The sequence below is a fragment of the Daucus carota genome, chromosome 3 (genome assembly GCF_001625215.2).
Source record: "Daucus carota subsp. sativus chromosome 3, DH1 v3.0, whole genome shotgun sequence".
In the NCBI taxonomy this organism is placed as follows: Eukaryota; Viridiplantae; Streptophyta; class Magnoliopsida; order Apiales; family Apiaceae; genus Daucus; species Daucus carota.
This window is the reverse complement of record NC_030383.2, coordinates 33,805,642-33,826,012: the sequence shown is the minus strand read 5'-3', so window position 1 is coordinate 33,826,012 and position 20,371 is coordinate 33,805,642. Positions and strand designations below refer to the sequence as shown.

Here is a 20,371-nt window from a genome sequence, read left to right as displayed (position 1 = left end):
GATATAGGTTGATTTGATAGATAGTTCTGCTGGTTCTGTAAGTTGTAATTAATTTTGTAAATTAATTATCTTATGCATTTGTCCTTGATAGTTTTTGACATCATCAGTATATATATTTATTTATTTATATATATATATATATATATATATATATATATATATATATATATATATAACTTGTTCATTCTATCTAATGTACAAGTTGGGGGAGATTGTTACATATTTGATGATGTCACGGGTATCTAACTTGTTTAGTGTGCAGAAGCAAATATCAGAGTTTAACTGGAAATCAGAGTTTAACGACTGCCAGCTGGATCAGAGTTTAGCGAAGATCAGAGTTTGCAGGCGGCTGATTTTTAGGAGCAGATCTGGATAAATAAGGAAGATAAAGATCAAGGGAGATTGTGCAAATCAGGACAGCAGAAGGATAGCTACTGATTAGATTATTTTAGGAAGCAGATAATTGTAAATCAATCAGTAGATATCATGTAACTATGTATATAAACACAGATTAGGGTTTACTCTATGAGAGTTAGAAACATCGAGCATATTATTCATATAACCCAGCAGCTCTTAGTGATAAGATATAAATCACTAAGAGAGTTTTTGTAACCTATTGAGTTTTGTGAATAAGAGTTTACTTTGATAATTCTCTTGTTTGATTATTTTGTTATTGATTGTGTTCACTATATTAATTCATATAGTGATTTATTTCGGCCTAACAATGTACAAGATTTCTGCGATTGGTGCAATTCAATATAACATCAATCCCAGTCTTATTCAGATGGTGAGAAATTCAGCTTTTGAAGGAGACATTGAGAGAGAGGATCCACACCGACATCTCGAGCGCTTCGTGCAAATGTGTGGTTCTTTCAGAATCAATGGGGTTACTATTGATCAAATTCGTCTTTATATGTTCCCTTATTCTATATAGGGAAAAGCTTTGGAATGGTTTCAACAGCTTTCAGATGCTACTCTAGCTACCTGGGATAATATTTCTACTGAGTTCTTATCCAAATATTATCCTTCTGACAAGACTCATCAAATGAGAGCAATTATTCTTACTTTCAAAGCACAATCAGGTGAAGGCTTGTATCAGACATGAGAGAGATATAAGGCATTGTTGAGAAAATGTCCACATCATGGTTACGAAGAGTGGATGGTTCTAAGCACTTTCTATGGAGCTCTAAATTCTGATATTCGGCTGAGTTTAGATGTTGCAGCTGGAGGAAATTTTAAGAAAGCACATGTTACTCAAGCTAAAGCAATTCTCGAGGAATTGGCCTCAAATAACTATGCTTGGGCACCTAGTGGTACAAGCTCAGTGAAATCAACACAAGACACTGAAATGGTGAACTTGCTCACTCTGAAATTGGATGCTCTTACTCAAGAAGTTTGTGGACAAAGGGCAAATGTCAATGCTATTTCTACTCCAATGGAAGGGTATAATGATCCCGGTACTTATCAGTACCCACATGCACAACAATTTCCAGAGGAAGCAGCTTTGATCCAAGGAGGACAATCATGGTCTGTTCAGAATAATTCTTATTACAATCCAAATCAGAGGCCCAACAACAATCTTTCTTACAACAATAATCATGCTTTTAATCCATCATATGCAGCTCAGAAGCAGCAACCTCCTGGTTTTCAACCACGTCAGCACTATCAAAATCAACAACAGTTTCAACCTCCACCAAAGGAGAAGAAAGAACCTGCTGATTGGGAAATTGCACTCAGTAAGATGATACAAGGGACGACTGGAGCTTTTGCCAATATGGAGACCAAATTTGAAAAATTGGAGTCAAGGCTTGATCATATGGCTTCATCACAAAAGATGTTGGAAGATCAAATTGGGCAAATTGCTAATAAGGTTGGTGTTCGTGAGCAAGGATCTCTACCTAGTCAACCAGATTTGAAGGGTAATGAACAATGCAAGGCTATCACTTTGAGGAATGGAAGAGAATTGCCCGAAGTCGAGGCTGTCAAACATAATGAGAAGGCCCCTTCAAAGAAAGACAAGCTAGTTGAATCTGAGGTTGAAGTTTCAGAAAAGGAAAATGATGAGCAGAAAGATGAAATTGCACCAAAGGTACCAGTGAAACCATATGTTCCTCCAATCCCTTTACCACAAAGGCTGTATAACAAGAAGTTGGAGAAACAGTATGAAAAATTCTTGAAAACCTTTCGGCAATTGCATATAAATATTCCTTTTGCTGATGCCTTGGCACAAATGCCATTATATGCCAAATTTTTGAAGGAGATGTTGTCTAGGAAGCGAAAACTTGAAGATGTGAAAACCATTACTCTGAATGCGGAGTGTAGTGCAGTTATTCAAAAATCAATTCCGCAAAAGTTAAAAGATCCCGGAAGCTTCTCATTGCCATGCACTATTGGAAAGATGGATAATATTAAAGCCTTATGTGATTTGGGGGCTAGTGTAAGTTTGATGCCATACTCCATTTGCAAGAGGCTTGGTCTTGGAGAGCTCAAGAAGACAAGAATCTCACTTCAGTCGGCAGATCGTACAATCAAGCATCCTTTGGGAGTCAAAGAGGATGTACTTGTCAAGGTAGATAAATTCTTTTTTCCTTGTGATTTTGTGGTGTTGGATATGGATGAAGATGTGGAAATGCCCATAATCTTGGGGAGGCCATTTTTGGATACTGCTGGAACCACGATCGATGTCAAAGCTGGGAAACTCATACTGAATGTTGGTGATGAAAAGGTTGAGTTCGATCTCAAAAAAGCACTGAAGATGCCTTTAATTGACGCTACATGTTTTAATGTTGACATAGTTGATGAGATTGTGAAGAATGGTGATGTAGACTTGGAAGAAGAACAAGCTCCAACTGACAAATAAGGTGAGGACAAACTTGCATTAGAGATGCAAAAACCAGGTATGCCAATGCTTGAGATGGCTTTTTCAATTTCAGAGGCACCTCAGGTAGAACTCAAACCTCTTCCTTCTAATCTCAAATATGCTTTTCTTGGTGATAATGAGACATATCCTGTGGTTGTATCTTCTTTACTTAATGATGATGAACTTGAAAAATTGTTAAATATGCTTAAGAAATTTAAATCAGCAATAGGTTGGACAATTCAGGACATCAAGGGAATTAGCCCCGCTCTTTGTATGCATAGGATTGACTTAGAAGATAATCATAAACTAGTGATTAAACGACAAAGAATATTAAATCCTAACTTGCAAGATGTGGTAAAAAAGGAGATAACTAAGTTTTTAGATGCGGGTATTATATATTCTGTTCCACATAGTAATTGGGTGAGTCCTATCCATGTTGTGCCTTAGAAGGGTGAGATGACTGTTGTGAAAAATGAAAAGAATGAATTAATTCCCACGAGAACTGTAACAGGTTGGAGAGTCTGTATTGATTATAGGAAATTAAATAATGCTACTCGCAAGGATCACTTTCCCCTCCCAATTTATTCATCAAATGTTAGAAAGACTTGCGGGTAGTGAGTATTATAATTTTCCAGATGGTTTCTCAGGATATTTTCAGATTCCTATTGCTCCCGAGGATCAAGAAAAGACAACCTTTACTTGTCCATATGGAACATTTGCTTATCGTAGGCTACCCTTTGGTTTTTGTAATGGCCCGTCTACGTGTCAACGACTTATGACGGCTATATTCTCTGATTTTATAAGAACAAACATGGAAGTCTTAATGATGAATTCATTGTATATGGTTCCTCCTTTGATACTAATTGTTTGACTAATCTTTCTCAAGTTTTGTAGAAATGTGAAGAAACTAACCTTGTTCTTAATTGGGAGAAGTGCCATTTCATGGTAAAAGAAGGCATTGTGCTTGGGCACAAGATTTCTTGTAAGGGCGTTGAGGTGGAAAGGGCCAAAATCGAAGTGATTGAGAAATTACCCCCACCTTCTTTTGTGAAGGGGATTAAAAGTTTTCTTGGGCATGCCGGTTTCTACCGTTGTTTTATCAAGGATTTTTCTAAAATTTCTCGCCCTCTCTGTAATTTACTTGAAAAGGGTAGCATATTGGATTTTGATGAGAGTTGTCTTGTGGCTTTCAACAGGTTGAAGAAGGAGCTTACTTCTACACCTATAATGTCAGCCCGTGATTGGAGCTTGCCCTTTGAGCTTATGTGCGATGCTAGTGACTATGCAGTTGGTGCTGTTTTGGGACAGAAAAAAGACAAGCGCATGCACGTGATTTACTATGCGAGCAAGACACTTGATGAGGCACAGGTCAATTATGCTACCACTGAAAAAGAGCTCCTTGCTGTGGTTTTTGCTTTTGACAAGTTTAGATCGTATCTTGTGGGATCTAAAGGGATTGTTTATACGGATCATGCTGCGATTCGTTATATGATGTCAAAGAAGGATGCCAAACCTCATCTGATTCGTTGGATACTCTTACTTCAAGAATTTGATCTGGAAATTGGAGAGAAGAAAGGCTCTGAAAATCTAGTAGCTGATCACCTTTCGAGATTGGACCAAGGCGATGGAGTTGTAGGTGATAATATGCCTATTAATGAACTATTTCCGGAAGAAGCACTTTTGGTTGTCTCTATGTCTACAACATGGTATTCGGATTTTGTCAATTACATTGTTGGAGGTTTGGTGCCATCAGATCTGACGCATCAACAAAAGAAGAAATTTCTTTTTGATGTGAAACATTACTTCTGGGAAGAATCTCTACTCTTTAAAGAATGTGCTGATGGGATTATGAGAAGATGTGTTCCTCACTATGAGATTTCTAATATCCTTAAGCATTGTCATGCTTTGGAGTGTGGTGGGCACAATAGTAGCATGAAAATAGTGGCAAAAATCTAGCAATCAGGATTCCATTGGCCTTCAATGTATCAAGACGCAAGAATTTTGTTTCTACTTGTGACAGATGTCAACGGACGGGAAACATATCGAGACGGAATGAGATGCCTCTACAGCCTATTCTTGAGGTTGAACTTTTTGATGTATAGGGGATAGATTTCACGGGTCCATTTCCATCCTCCTATGGAAACAAGTATATTCTGGTGGGAGTTGATTATGTCTCAAAATGAGTGGAGGCCATTGCCACTCCTACAAATGATGCTAGAGTGGTGAAAAAGTTTCTTCAGAAGCATGTTTTCACAAGATTTGGAGTTCCTCGTGCTATTATCAATGATGGAGGGTCCCACTTTTGCAATAAACTGATTGAAGATATTTTGAAAAAGTATGGTGTGACTCAAAAAGTTGCGACATCTTACCACCCTCAAACAAGTGGGCAAGTGGAGATTTCAAATCGAGAGCTAAAGCAAATTCTCGAGAAGACGGTGACGAGTTCTAGAAAGGATTGGTCAAGAAAGCTTGATGATGCTTTATGGGCTTATTGCACAGCTTTGAAGACACCTATTGGAATGTCTCCTTATAGGTTGATTTTTTGAAAAGCTTGTCATTTACAAGTAGAATTGGAGCATAAAAGCATATTGGGCAACAAGATTCTTGAACATGGAGCTAAAAGATGCGGGACTAAACAGGTTGCTGCAACTCAATGAATTGAGACTCCAATTCTATGAAAGTGCTGAAAGTTATGAAGAAAAGACCAAATTGTGGCATGACAAGCATATTCAGAAGAAAGATTTCGAAGTTGGACAAAAGGTTCTTTTGTTTAATTTGAGACTTAAACTTTTTCCTGGAAAACTTAAGTCACGATGGTCTGGACCGTTTGAAATTGTTAAAGTGTATCCGTATGGTACTGTGGTAATTACTCGAGAGGGGTCTGAAATTTTTAAGGTGAATGGTCATAGGCTCAAATCATATTTGATCGGAGAAAAGTTACAAGGGGGAGATCATTATCTTCTCACCGATCTTAAAACTTAATCCGAAAGTTTTATACAGGAAACGGTGCGAATGATTATGAATTCCGGGCTATTATGGAAGAGCAGGGCACGTTGTTTTAAACTCCACGGAAAAGCCAAGATTTGTAGGCAGAAGCTGAAATTGGCGGTGAAGGAAAATGACACCCGCGTTATTCAGCCACTGGTCTCGAACTCTATTTCAACTACTTACACCGCCGATTTACTTAATAAAACCTGCGGTTTTGCATCATTGGAGCAGACATCAGTGTACCGCTAGTCTACATGTTGTTTTATTAGTCTTTTTTCTTTTTCCTTTTTTTTCTTTTTTTTTCTTTCGTTTTTTCTTTTTCTCTCTTAATTTTAATTATCTTTTTGTAATGTTTATAATTATTTTATGTATTATGTAAAATTATATAATTAATTCTAATAATTGTGATTGTATATTATTTATTATAATATTATATTTATATTATAATTATGTTCTTATTATTTATTATTAGTATTATATTTTGTATTATTATATTACTATATTATTTCTATTATTTATCATATAACTATATTACTATATTTTTACTATATTTTCGGTATTATATTATTATATAACTATATTATTTAACTTATATTTGTTTTATTATATTACTATATTATTAATATTATTGATATTATTATTATCTATACTTAGATTATGTATTAATATAAATTTGTATATACTTATTAATTTAGTTCAACTAGTTAAAAAAATGATATATATATATATATAAAAGAAAAAATAATAGAGTTTTGTAATTGTTTTTAATATATGTTGTGAGAGGAATTGATACAACACCCTCAGAACTATATTGCAAAATTATAGGGATATTCGTTACAACTACGTAAAATACGGCTAGCTTTTACGGGTTACGGTTAACATAAACTAAAGAAAAACTAATGTGTTTAGGGGCTGAGCTCGCAAAGGACCAAGCAACGAGGCCGGAATTATGGAATCAGTCCCGCAATTGCCCGGAAATGTACGTCACAAAGGTTACACGTGCCTCTCTTAAGAGTGTAGAACTCGTGAGTAATGAATCTGAATCCCCTTTGCAAGGTGCCTACATACCCTGTTTATAGGGATCAAGCCCATGTAGTTCTCGATTTAGGACTGTGAAGAGATAAGCTCTTTTCCCCTCTACTTTGGGATAAAACAACTTCCTCTTGTAGTTATCTAGCGGCATCCCACTCCAAGTAGGTCACTTGAAGCGTTCATCTTGCATGCATATCCGAATTATTCATGAATTATCTTCCCATATCGTAATTATCTCCAAAATAGATGTATTTATCCTTTAATTTGTAGATAAATATCAGCTGATATACTCCTAATCTACCTCCAACTCGTCCTCCTAGAAACAAGGAAGAAGAGTCCTGCTTGGAGTCTGCCTGCCGTTCTGCCCAGGCGGCGGAAGCCCTGCCAGCGGTATCCCCTAACTGCAGCCCCGTAGCTGCAAGCCAGGATGCACTTAGCGGTAACCCCTAAAGCGCCTTCAGGTGCAACCCCATTCTGATGGCAACCTCCATTATGCTTCCAACGTAAGCCCGTATACCTTCTTGTATGCCGTTAATGGTTCACCTAACCATGGTGAAGCCCAATACCATTTACCAAATAACTCTAGTAAGCCCAAATAAAGCCCAGACAATATGAGGGGCTATAAAATAAGCCCAGGGAGATTTTACGGCACAACAACTACCCCCTGGTTCCTTGATGTATAAAATACGAGAGGGACCTAAGAACTGTAACCTTCAATTATCCAGTTGCAAGCCTTCGAATTATGTCAGGGGTTGATCATAAATTATTTCTAAGCTTACGTGGGTGTACCCGGTGTAAGAAACAAGAAATAATTAAGAAATACCTCCCACATAATTATAGAACCAATTACATTATAATTTAATTTATTGTAACCAGCGTAAGCCCCGAACATAATTTCCCAAAATAATTAAATTCTTTCTAGAAATCTGCTCGAGCTTCCACAAATTCAGCTCCGCCCTTTTGGTTTCCCGCGTGTCCTGCAATGTCTTGAGATAAGCTAATCTCATATATTTTGGGGTTCAATTTAAATTCAAATTGATTTGAATATAACCAAAATCCCTTAATAGGTGGTTCAGTCATAGAGACCTATCATGCCTCTATCTCTTCTACCACCCACCTAGACCTCGGGAACCCCTGGCTCATCAAAGCTTCCTCCATGCCTAGCCAACCGTAGTGTGCCACCTGGCGGGGCTGTCCCCCACTTTTTACCGCTATATATACACATACATAAAGCTTTGTTTCAATTTTCATTATCTCTTAGACTCTTTACTTACTCTTCCTCTCTCACCGACGCAAGCTGTTCATCTTCTCCGGCCTTCTCTTCGCCGTCTCCGTTTTCAACTCCAACAAAAAGGTATGCCCTCTCCAAGTCTCCATCTTTCCTTTTCCTTTACATTTGCTTCATATTTGTGGCTAAATGTTTACATGATTCATGCTTAATTATTGTTGTTTCCCTTTTGATTGTTCACCTCGACATGCGTGCACACACCCATATTTGTCTTGCTTGAGATTGTTGTGATAAACTGAACTGTTAATTTGTTCTGCATGCTCTTGTAATCGACTGTACACTCTCATTTCCTGAATATACACACACCACTGGTTTTACTTGACTCCGATTAGGCTCTGTACACCCCTTGACCGGATTATCGCCCTTGGTGTTGCTATGACGCGGTGTCGATTTGAAGCCCCCAATCGCAACCATAGGCAATAAACCCTAGGTTCTCAATCGGCCTCCAGGGTGAACCCCTCTTTTCGCGATCGGTGCCTCTTTTGTGTTCTTTGTTTGCTTCGAATGTATGATTGCATGATTTATGTGCTGTATTTGACTAGCTTGTAGTTTAGAATGTCGATTGAGTGTTTGTTGTTGGGGTTAGGGTTAGAATCGGGCCTCCTGCCCTAGACATCTTGCTAGGCTTCCCGTTGATAGACGGAGAATACAAACCGTGATCTGCTTCCCATATCATTCCCCTTTGAGGGAGACTGTCCCTTTATACTCTGGGGCTTCAACTGGAGCCCCTTCCTACGTACTCCATATTTGCAGGGCTTCATATCTGCAGCCCAGCCTTCCATAGACCTTTTTTTTCCTTTTTCCTTCTTTTTCTTTCCAGCCTCTTCGCCCCTTGTTGAATTCTTTGTTAACCCCATCCTTTCCTCTTGTAGATTTCTCAAGGATCCATGTCTTCTCATTCTTCCCAATCCACCACATGCAAGGCTCCCATCGTTGTGGTTGACACGGGGTCTTCTTTCAGCTCAGACCCTCATCCTGTTCAACCGCTCCTGGGGGTTAGCTCTAGGACCCGCTCCAAGCACAGCTCAGTGGTGAAGGAGCTCAACTGGACCACTTCTGAGTCCAGCAAGGCGGACGGGACCCCAGACCCCCAGTAGGTGCCGCTGCTGATGCTTTCGAGGGGAGCCCTGAAGGACTTGAGCAGGAAGCCGAGGCTTCTGTTGAGGCGTTGGAGCCTCCGGATGTGGTCCTGTCTTGCGAGCATATGGACTCCATCATGACTCCCGCCAGGCTGCAATCCCTCCTGGAGTCCTGCAACCCCGACTGTACTCTGGTGATTCCGAAGCCTGGAGAGAGGTGTCACCGCTTTGACACCCTTAAGCCGGACACCAACTACCCCAATGTCGTGCTCTCCTCCAAGTTCTTCAGGTTGGGGCTATCTCTTACCCTTCATCCTGGAGATTCTGGACTTCTATGAAGTCTCACCCATGCAGCTTACCCCAACTCCTACCGCATGGCGGTTTGCCTCTACATCCTCTACAACAACCACCACGGGGTGAGGATGTCAGCCTTGGAGCTGGGCTGTTTCTTTCAGCTGAAGCTGACCGGGAGGACCCTTGGGTTCTTCTACCTTACAGCTTGGAATACCCACCACAAGAAGGGTATAAAGGGCAACCGTCAGTCGATGTCCGACTGGCAGAAGTGTTAGGGTTATACAGAAATATTCGTTTGAAGTATATAACAATTATTTGAGAATCTTAAATGCATGTTTTCACATTGTCTGTATATTATATATTGTAGACAATCTAGTATCAAATGGGATAGCTAAAGATTAGATTGTCAGACTCCTTATATAATATAATAAAGGTTCACAATCGAGGTGGTGTTAGACAAACCACTAGAACGGCTGAAATATTATTTGGAAATAGTTTATCTTGACTATTGAATAATACTTATATACTTTGTGTATATTGAACGGGATCAAAATAGTAGAATAATTGTTTCTTTAATTCTGACAATAAAGAACTAAGATTCTATGATGTTGTTAATGCTTAAGTTCTTAATCCGGATATAGTGATTGACACTTGTATTTAATGCACATGCCTTGACTCATAGATTAAGTAATTTATTTTAAATTATGAATTTATGTATTGGGCAATGACATTATATACAGAGTGAGATATTGACCATAGAAGGAAACCGTGTCCGAAAAATATATTCGGGTGATGATGTCCTCTTGAAAGCTCATAAAGATAATTATGCTTTAGTCCTGCAGGCAGATTTGTTCTTGCATAATTATAAGGTTGAGTGGATGATCAAGGATAAAAGATATTGATTAAATTAATTGTCAGAAATTAATTTAATTAATGGACATGCGATATCTTAAACATGGGGAATTTAGCAATTAATATGGGAGCCGAATTAAATAATTAATTTACGGAATTAGGAAAGGTAGTGCAAATATTAATTCTTTAGTGGATTGAATTAATATTTAATGACATTGGGCCTGGCCCAGAATGTCATTGGAAGGCCTGACTTAATGGTCCATGATCCCTACTGTAGCCTATATATATTCTCGTTCTTCTAAAGCTGAAATACACACCAAAACGAATTCATCCTAGAGTTTGAGAGAGGCATACGTTTTTCTCAAGGAGACAGCTAGGGTTTTGGGTTTTCGGAGCTTTAAGGAGAGGCACACCTTGGGAGATCGAAGGCCACACTTCGTCCAAGGAGAATCAAGGAATACAGTAGAAGACGTGGATTTGAATCGCTTGCGCCGTAGCGATTAAGGTTAATATTCAGTTCGAACTTTCAATTAGTATCATAAAACACAGGGCCAAGGTCCGATTGTTCCATCAATGGCATCATAGCGAGGTTGCGGTTCTGCGATTTATGATCTGTAGTCCATGTCATGATTATATATGCATATATAGTGATTCTGTGATGCAGGTTGTTATCCACTATTATGCCCGTGTTTTAATTCTGTTATGTTTGGATTCCACGTGGTTTATCGTGGCTGTTGTAAATCACGAGGGTTGATCGTGATAGTTTTGATCTTGTAATTCAATTTGTAATTGTTTTAGATTATGATCTGATGTAATAGAATAGGCTGGTTCGTCTGTACAGTTTGTATGTAATTGTTTGATCAACGGGGCTGCAAGAAACAAGGATCTTCCGCTGCTGCGATTAAGGTTTCGGGGGTGCTGCACTATTTTGGATGTAACTTTTGCATACGATGTCCGATTTGGGCGAACGAGCACTTTTCGAAAATGGCAGAATGAGACCTACAGTATAAAGTGTTCGAGTCTATTTTTCGGAATTTTTCGAGGCATTCTGAGGTCGTTTAGGCATCCAAACGGGCTCTCGAAGTTTTCTGGAATCTTCCGAAGGATGAATTCGAAGCTGATTTTTCCGGGGCCATAATAGTGGACGTGTTTTATTATGATTTACATAATACTTGATTATTGTTGTTATGTGTTTCTTGTCTTTGTTGTTATGCCATGTGATACTAACCCTTCGCATGCTAGAATGACATGGACATAAGGATGTTTTTCATTAATGCTTTAATCATGATAGTATGCTGCCATGTTATGTGTTCTTTGTGTTGCTATGATCATGATAGTATGCATGTGGACTTCGAAGAACTAACATAGGGCGATGCATCTAGATTAAAATCCTCAAAGTAAATTCTAAGTGGGAGAGGGAATTAATATGATATTAAATCCCATGGTCTCCATCATTGTTTGTATGTAATTTAACATAAAGACGAATATAAATTATGTATACGTCACCCATCGTGGCATGTAATTTATGGTGTCTAGAAAGTTATAGATATTACTGGAACAAACTTCTTAAATTAATACGAATAGATACGAATTTTCTTTATCTCTGATTTGGGGCGATTTCTACGGCTTATGGGTATTAAGTGAGACCGATGTGACTCCTCCACTGCCTAGAAATCAAACCAGACACGAATATTGAATTGAAGTATTCTATTCAAGGAATATTGGAAGGTATACATGCCGCCCATCGTGGCGTACCAAGTTCCATAGGTTTCGGATAATTTAAGATTTGATGATGGTATACACATAGCTATGAAAAATAATATAGACCACCCCAACGTGGCTTATTGTTTAGTAATAAGACCGAAGTAACATTTAAACAAATTTAGGTGGTATACATGTCACCCATCGTGACGTACCAGAAACTTATGGTGTTTAAACGTTAGTGCATTTAATTTTAATAATTGTTAGAGGAACCAATAGGTCTTAATTTTAATGCACCATTCTTTATGTGTAATGTGAATTTTTCATGCATGATTCTCAGGATAAAATGGGCTTTAATCCACTGTTCACCATACTTAAGGATAACAAACTTACCGGACCTAACTATATTGAATGGAAACGTAATTTGGACATTGTGTTGACTGTTGAGGAGTACAAGTTTTGCACTTATGAACCCAAGCCTGAGCAGCCCGCTGCTGATGCTTCTGATGAGGAGAAAGAGTATTATAAACGATGGATAAAGGCTGATGAGATGTCGCGATGTTACATTCTGGCAGCAATGTCAGGTGTTTTGCAGCATCAGCATCAGGCTATGGCCACTGCTTCGGATATGCTCTTTAATCTCAAGTAACTTTTTGGAGATCAGAATAGGGCTGCTAGGCAAGTAGCCATGAAGGCTTTAATGAACACTCAGATGACTGAAGGTACACCTGTAAGGGATCATGTTCTCAAGATGATGTCACATCTGAATGAGATAGAGATCCTTGGTGCTGAGCTTGACGGGGAAACCCAGATTGACATTATCCTTATGAGCTTGCCCAAGAGTTTTGAGCAGTTCCGCTTAAATTACAACATGAACAAGAGGCAGTATAGTCTTGCGGAACTGCTGACAGAACTTCAGGCAGCTGAAGGATTATTTCGCCAGAGTGTTCAAGTGAATGTGGCTGAGAAAGGTTCTTCCTCTAAGCCGAAAGGCAATAAGAAGAAGAAAAACGCTCAGACACAGAAAGCTGTGAAGGCAGTGGGAGTTCAAGGTGGTGTGAAAAAGCCTAAGGGGAAGTGCTACCAGTGCAAGCAGCCGGGTCACTGGAAAAAGGATTGTCCTCTTCCGAAGAAGACAAACGATACTGGTATGTCTCTTTCTCTAGTTACAGAAACATTTATAGCGGCTATATCTACGAGCACTTGGTGTGTAGATACTGGAGCCACTGATCATGTTTGTAACTCTATGCAGGGGTTCCAACAATCCAGAATGCTTAGAGATGGTGAGATCTACATGTTCATTGGAAATGCTATGAAAGTAGCAGTAGTTGCAGTAGAAGTTATTCATTTATCTTTTGGTTCTGATAAGATTTTGGTTTTGAACAATTGTCTTTATGTACCTTCTTTTAGAAGGAATTTGATTTCGGTTTCTAAACTTCCTATGGATGGTTATAATGTTTGTTTGGATCGTAATTTTTCTATTATGATGAATAAACGGATTATTTGTTCTGGTACATTGCAAGACAATTTGTATATAATTAATCCTAGTCAACCCGCACTGCAACTACAACATAGGGTAAACAACACATCTTCTACCTCTAATAAAAGAAAGGAACCTTCTAGTTTGAACCAAACATATCTTTGGCACTTGAGATTAGGTCATATTAACTTGAGGAGGATTCAAAGACTGGTAGTAGACGGGCCTTTAGGCTCATTGGCAGTGGAGCCATTTCCAGTTTGTGAATCCTGCTTGGAAGGTAAAATGACCAATAGGCCTTTCAAGGCAAAGGGGAATAGAGCCAAAGAAGTGTTAGGATTGGTTCACTATGATTTATGTGGACCTATGAATATCCAATCAAGAGGTGGTTATGAGTATTTCGTCACTTTTATTGACGATTATTCTAGATATCGGTACGTTTATTTGTTGCGCCGTAAGTCTGAGTGCTTTGATAAATTCAAAGAATACAAAGCTAAAATGGAGAACCGACATAATAAAAGTATCAAGTCACTACGATCTGATCGTGGTGGGGAATACTTGCTTGTGGAATTCAGGGAATATTTATCAGAGAATGGGATATAATCCCAGTTGACTGCACCAGGCACACCCCAGCAGAACGGTGTAGCAGAGAGAAGTAACCGGACTCTTTTAGAGAGTGTTAGATCGATGATGAGTTATTCGGATTTACCCAAGTCATTTTGGGGACATGCCTTAGAGACAGCAGCTTATCTTCTGAACTTAGTACCTTCTAAGTCGGTTCCTAAAACCCCTTTATAATTGTGGACCGGGGACAAACCGAGTCTAAGACATATTCGGATATGGGGTTGTCCAGCACATGTGCTGAACAAGAACGCGACTAAGCTAGAATCTCGTACAGAAGTAAAGCTGTTTGTAGGCTACCCCATGGGAAAAATAGGTTATTTATTTTATAGTCCTAAGGATCGGGATGTCACTGTTAGCACCAATGCAAGATTCTTAGAGGAAGACTATATAATGAATCACAAACCCAAGAGTAGTATCGTTTTAGAGGAACTAGTGGGAGGGGCGAATAATGAACCTGTAGTACAAGTAGAACAACCACAGCAGACTGTGCAACCGGTCACTAATACCGCACCAGTTCCTCGTCGTAGTGGGAGGGTTGTTCGACAGCCCGACAGATTCATGTTTTTGGGAGTGTCTTCGGACTTGGTCTCTGGTGAACATGATGATGATCCCCGGACATACGAAGAGGCAATACAAGACAAAGATGCAAGTCTTTGGCAAAAGGCAATGGATTCTGAGATGGAATCAATGTATTCTAATCAGGTCTGGGAGCTCGTGGAACCACCCAAAGGTGTAAAACCTATTGGATGTAAGTGGGTCTACAAGAAAAAGAGGGGATCAGACAAAAAGGTGAAAGCCAAAAAGCAAGACTTGTTGCGAAAGGGTATACTCAGAAAGAAGGTATCGATTATGAGGAAACCTTTTCGCCAGTAGTCATGCTTAAGTCAATCCGTATTATTTTATCTATAGCAGCTCATCTCGATTATGAGATTTGGCAAATGGATGTCAAGACAGTTTTCCTTAATGGAAATCTTGAGGAAACCATCTATATGCAGCAACCAGATGGATTCATTAAAGAAGGCCAAGAGCATCTTGTGTGTAAGCTGAAGAGGTCTATTTATGGACTTAAACAAGCTTCTAGGTATTGGAACATTCGCTTTGATCAGGCAGTCCAGTCGTATGGATTTGATCAATGTCCAAGCGAAGCATGCGTGTATAAGAGATGTGAGGGAAATGTAGTGGTTTTTCTAGTGCTTTATGTTGATGACATTTTACTCATTGGAAACAATGTTAAGATATTGTCTTCAATAAAGGCATGGTTGTTCAAACAATTTGAAATGAAGGACTTAGGTGAAGCAGCATACATCCTTGTGATCAAACTTATAAGGGATCGCAAGAAAAGGATGTTGGCTTTATCTCGGGAGCCCTACATAGATGACGTATTAGCTCGTTTTAACATGCAGGACTCTAGAAGGGTAATTTACCCTTCAGACATGGAGTTACTCTATCAAAGAGGCAGTGTCCTTCGACACCTAAGGAGATAGAGAACATGAAGGCAGTTCCTTATGCTTCGGCATGTGGGAGCCTAATGTATGCAATGTTATGTACGAGGCCTGATATCTGCTTTGCCGTGGGTATGGTTAGCAGATACCAGTCAAACCCAGGATAGGAACATTGGAGTGCTGAAAAAACAATACACAAGTACCTGCGAAGGACTAAGGAGTATATATGTTGGTTTACAAGGCCTCTGATTTATTGCCTCTGGGATATACCGATTCGGATTTCCAGACAGATAAGGATAAGAGAAAGTCCACCTCGGGATGTGTTTTTACTTCAGGAGGTGGAGCCGTAATATGGAGGAGTGTGAAGCAAAAATGCATCACAGACTCAACCATGGAAGCCGAATATGTGGCAGCCTCTGAGGCAGCCAAAGAAGCTATATGGTTCCGAAACTTCCTGCTAGATTTGGACGTGGTTCCTAATCTGCCACAGCAAATCACGATTTATTGTGATAACACTGGTGCTGTGGCAAATACCAAGGAACCACGGGCCCATAAGGCAGCGAAACACATAGAGCGTAAGTATCACCTCATACGACAGTTCGTTAACCAAGGAGATATCATTGTTGCTGACATAGCATCGAAGGATAACCGGGCAGATCCTTTCACGAAGAGCTTACCAACTAAGGCTTTTCAGGAGCACGTGGAAGCGATAGGAGTCAGATACTTGGGCACATAGTTATTATAGTTGGTAGTGGATTGCTTGTAATAAACACTGATATACTCAAAGAATATCTTGAGTATAAGTGGGAGATTGTTAGGGTTATACTGAAATATTCGTTTGAAGTATATAAAAATTATTTGAGAATCTTAAATGCATGTTTTCACATTGTCTGTATATTATATATTGTAGACAATCTAGTATCAAATGGGATAGCTAAAGATTAGATTGTCAGACTCCTTATATAATATAATAAAGGTTCACAATCGAGGTGGTGTTAGACAAACCACTGGAACGGCTGAAATATTATTTGGAAGTAGTTTATCTTGACTATTGAATAATACTTATATACTTTGTGTATATTGAACGGGATCAAAATAGTAGAATAATTGTTTCTTTAATTCTGACAATAAAGAACTAAGATTCTATGATGTTATTAATGCTTAAGTTCTTAATCTGGATATAGTGATTGACATTTGTATTTAATGCACATGCCTTGACTCATAAGTTAAGTAATTTATTTTAAATTACGATTTTATGTATTGGGCAATGACATTATATACAGAGTTGGATATTGACTATAGAAGGAAACCGTGTCCGAAAAATATATTCGGGTGATGATGTCCTCTTGAAAGCTCATAAAGATAATTATGCTTTAGTCCTGTAGGCAGATTTGTTCTTGCATAATTATAAGGTTGAGTGGATGATCAAGGATAAAAGATATTGATTAAATTAATTTTCAGAAATTAATTTAATTTATGGACATGCGATATCTTAAACATGGGGAATTTATAAGCAATTAATATGGGGGCCGAATTAAATAATTAATTTACGGAATTAGGAAAGATAGTGCAAATATTAATTCTTTAGTGGATTGAATTAATGTTTAATGACATTGGGCCTGGTCCGGAATGTCATTGGAAGGCCTGACCTAATGATCCATGATCCCTACTGTAGCCTATATATATTCTCGTTCTCCTAAAGCTGAAATACACACCAAAACAAATTCATCCTAGAGTTTGAGAGAGGCAGACGTTTTTCTCAAGGAGACAGCTAGGGTTTTGGGTTTTCGGAGCTTTAAGGAGAGGCACACCTTGGGAGATCGAAGGCCACACTTCGTCCAAGGAGAATCAAGGAATACAGTAGAAGACGTGGATTTGAATCGCTTGCGCCGTAGCGATTAAGGTTAATATTCTGTTCGAACTTTCAATTAGTATCATAAAACGCAGGGCCAAGGTCCGATTGTTCCATCAATGGCATCAGAGCGAGGTTGCGGTTCTGCGATTTATGATCTGTAGTCCATGTCATGATTATATATGCATATATAGTGATTCTGTGATGTAGGTTGTTATCCACTATTATGCCCGTGTTTTAATTCTGTTATGTTTGGATTCCACGTGGTTTATCGTGGCTGTTGTAAATCACGGGGGTTGATCGTGATAGTTTTGATCTTGTAATTCAATTTGTAATTGTTTTAGATTATGATCTGATGTAATAGAATAGGCTGGTTCGTCTGTACAGTTTGTATGTAATTCTTTGATCAACGGGGCTGCAAGAAACAAGGATCTTCCGCTGCTGCGATTAAGGTTTCGGGGGTGCTGCACTGTTTTGGACGTAACTTTTGCATACGATGTCCGATTTGGGCGAACGAGCACTTTTTGAAGGCAGAACGAGACCTACGATGTCAGGTGTTCGAGTCTATTTTTCGGAATTTTTCGAGGCATTCTGAGGCCGTTTAGGCATCCAAACGGGCTCTCGAAGTTTTCTGGAATCTTCCAAAGGATGAATTCGAAGCTGATTTTTCCGGGGCCATAATAGTGGACGTGTTTTATTATGATTTACATAATACTTGATTATTGTTGTTATGTGTTTCTTGTCATTGTTGTTATGCCATGTGATACTAACCCTTCGCATGCTAGAATGACATGGACATAGGGATGTTTTTCATTAATGCTTTAATCATGATAGTATGCTGCCATGTTATGTGTTCTTTGTGTTGCTATGATCATGATAGTATGCATGTGGACTTCGAAGAACTAACATAGGGCGATGCATCTAGATTAAAATCCTCAAAGTAAATTCTAAGTGGGAGAGGGAATTAATATGATATTAAATCCCATGGTCTCCATCATTGTTTGTATGTAATTTAACATAAAGACGAATATAAATTATGTATACGTCACCCATCGTGGCATGTAATTTATGGTGTCTAGAAAGTTATAGATATTACTGGAACAAACTTCTTAAATTAATACGAATAGATACGAATTTTCTTTATCTCTGATTTGGGGCGTTTTCTACGGCTTATAGGTATTAAGTGAGACCGATGTGACTCCTCCACTGCCTAGAAATCAAACCAGACACGAATATTGAATTGAAGTATTCTATTCAAGGAATATTGGAAGGTATACATGCCGCCCATCGTGGCGTACCAAGTTCCATATGTTTCGGATAATTTAAGATTTGATGATGGTATACACTTAGCTATGAAAAATAATATAGACCATCCCAACGTGGCTTATTGTTTAGTAATAGGACCGAAGTAACGTTTAAACAAATTTAGGTGGTATACATGTCACCCATCGTGATAGGTCTTAATTTTAATGCACCCTTCTTTATGTGTAATGTGATTTTTTCATGCATGATTCTCAGGATAAAATGGACTTTAATCTACTGTTCACCATACTTAAGGATAACAAACTTACCGGACCTAACTATATTGAATGGAAACGTAATTTGGACATTGTGTTGACTGCTGAGGAGTACAAGTTTTGCACTTGTGAACCCAAGCCTGAGCAGCCCGCTGCTGATGCTCCTGATGAGGAGAAAGAGTACTATAAGCGGTGGATAAAGGCTGATGAGATGTCGCGATGTTACATTCTGGCAGCAATGTCGGGTGTTTTGCAGCATCAGCATCAGGCTATGGCCACTGCTTCGGATATGCTCTTTAATCTCAAGGAACTTTTTGGAGATCAGAATAGGGCTGCTAGGCAAGTAGCCATGAAGGCTTTAATGAACACTCAGATGGCTGAAGGTACACCTGTAAGGGATCATGTTCTCAAGATGATGTCACATCTGAATGAGATAGAGATCCTTGGTGCTGATCTTAACGGGGAAACCCAGATTGACATTATCCTTATGAGCTTGCCCAAGACTTTTGAGCAGTTCCGCTTGAATTACAACATGAACAAGAGGCAGTATAGTCTTGCGGAACTGCTGACAGAACTTCAGGCAACTGAAGGATTATTTCGCCAGAGTGTTCAAGTGAATGTGGCTGAGAAAGGTTCTTCCTCAAAGCCGAAAGGCAATAAGAAGAAGAAAAATGCTCAGACACAAAAAGCTGTGAAGGCAGTGGGAGTTCAAGGTGGTGTGAAAAAGCCTAAGGGGAAGTGCTACCGGTGCAAGCAGTCGTGTTAGGTCCTGAAACGATTGTAGAAGGGGGGGTTGAATACAATCGTCACTAAAAATCGCGGCGGAATAATCTGATTTGAATTAAACTTGTTAATCAGATTTTAATTAATTAATATAACAATGTTTTAAGTCGTTATATAATTAATAAGGTTCGTTTTAATGTCCACTAAAGTTCGTAGAATAAATTCGACAGGATGTATTCTAACTTAGTGATTAAAACAATCGAGTGATCAAAGCACAGAAAACTGTGGATATAACAATTGCAAGTTACAAACAATTTGAAAGCTTTTACAATGCTTGAACACTTGAGAAATGAAGAAGTGAAGCCATATTTATAGGCAAACCACTTAGATCTAGGTATGACATTGAAAGGAATGACTTTTAAGCTTAGGAATGACATTACAAAGGAAGATATGACATTGTTACACAAAGCCATGCCCTAAAACAAGAAAGGAATGACATAAATAAGTAATGTCATACTGCATAGGCACGGTATGACTTTTCAGACTTGGCCACTAAGTCATTCGGTATGACATGAAACTCAAAAGCCATTCTGATCACTTCGGTATGACATTTTTAAGTCATTATAACTCAAGTCATACACA

General features: G+C 38.8%; 1 protein-coding gene across 1 annotated transcript; it reads left to right on the top strand.

Moving 5' to 3' along the window:
- The first annotated feature begins 1,159 nt into the window (after positions 1-1,159).
- LOC108212377 (uncharacterized) lies at positions 1,160-2,860 on the top strand. Its single transcript, XM_064089984.1, has one exon. The coding sequence runs from the start codon at positions 1,160-1,162 to the stop codon at positions 2,858-2,860; it is 1,701 nt and encodes a 566-aa protein (XP_063946054.1).
- The last annotated feature ends 17,511 nt before the right edge of the window (positions 2,861-20,371 follow it).

Coding starts and splice junctions, on each gene's coding strand:
- LOC108212377 (XM_064089984.1), top strand. CDS start 1,160: ATGGTTCTAAGCACTTTCTATGGAGCTCTAAATTCTGATATTCGGCTG.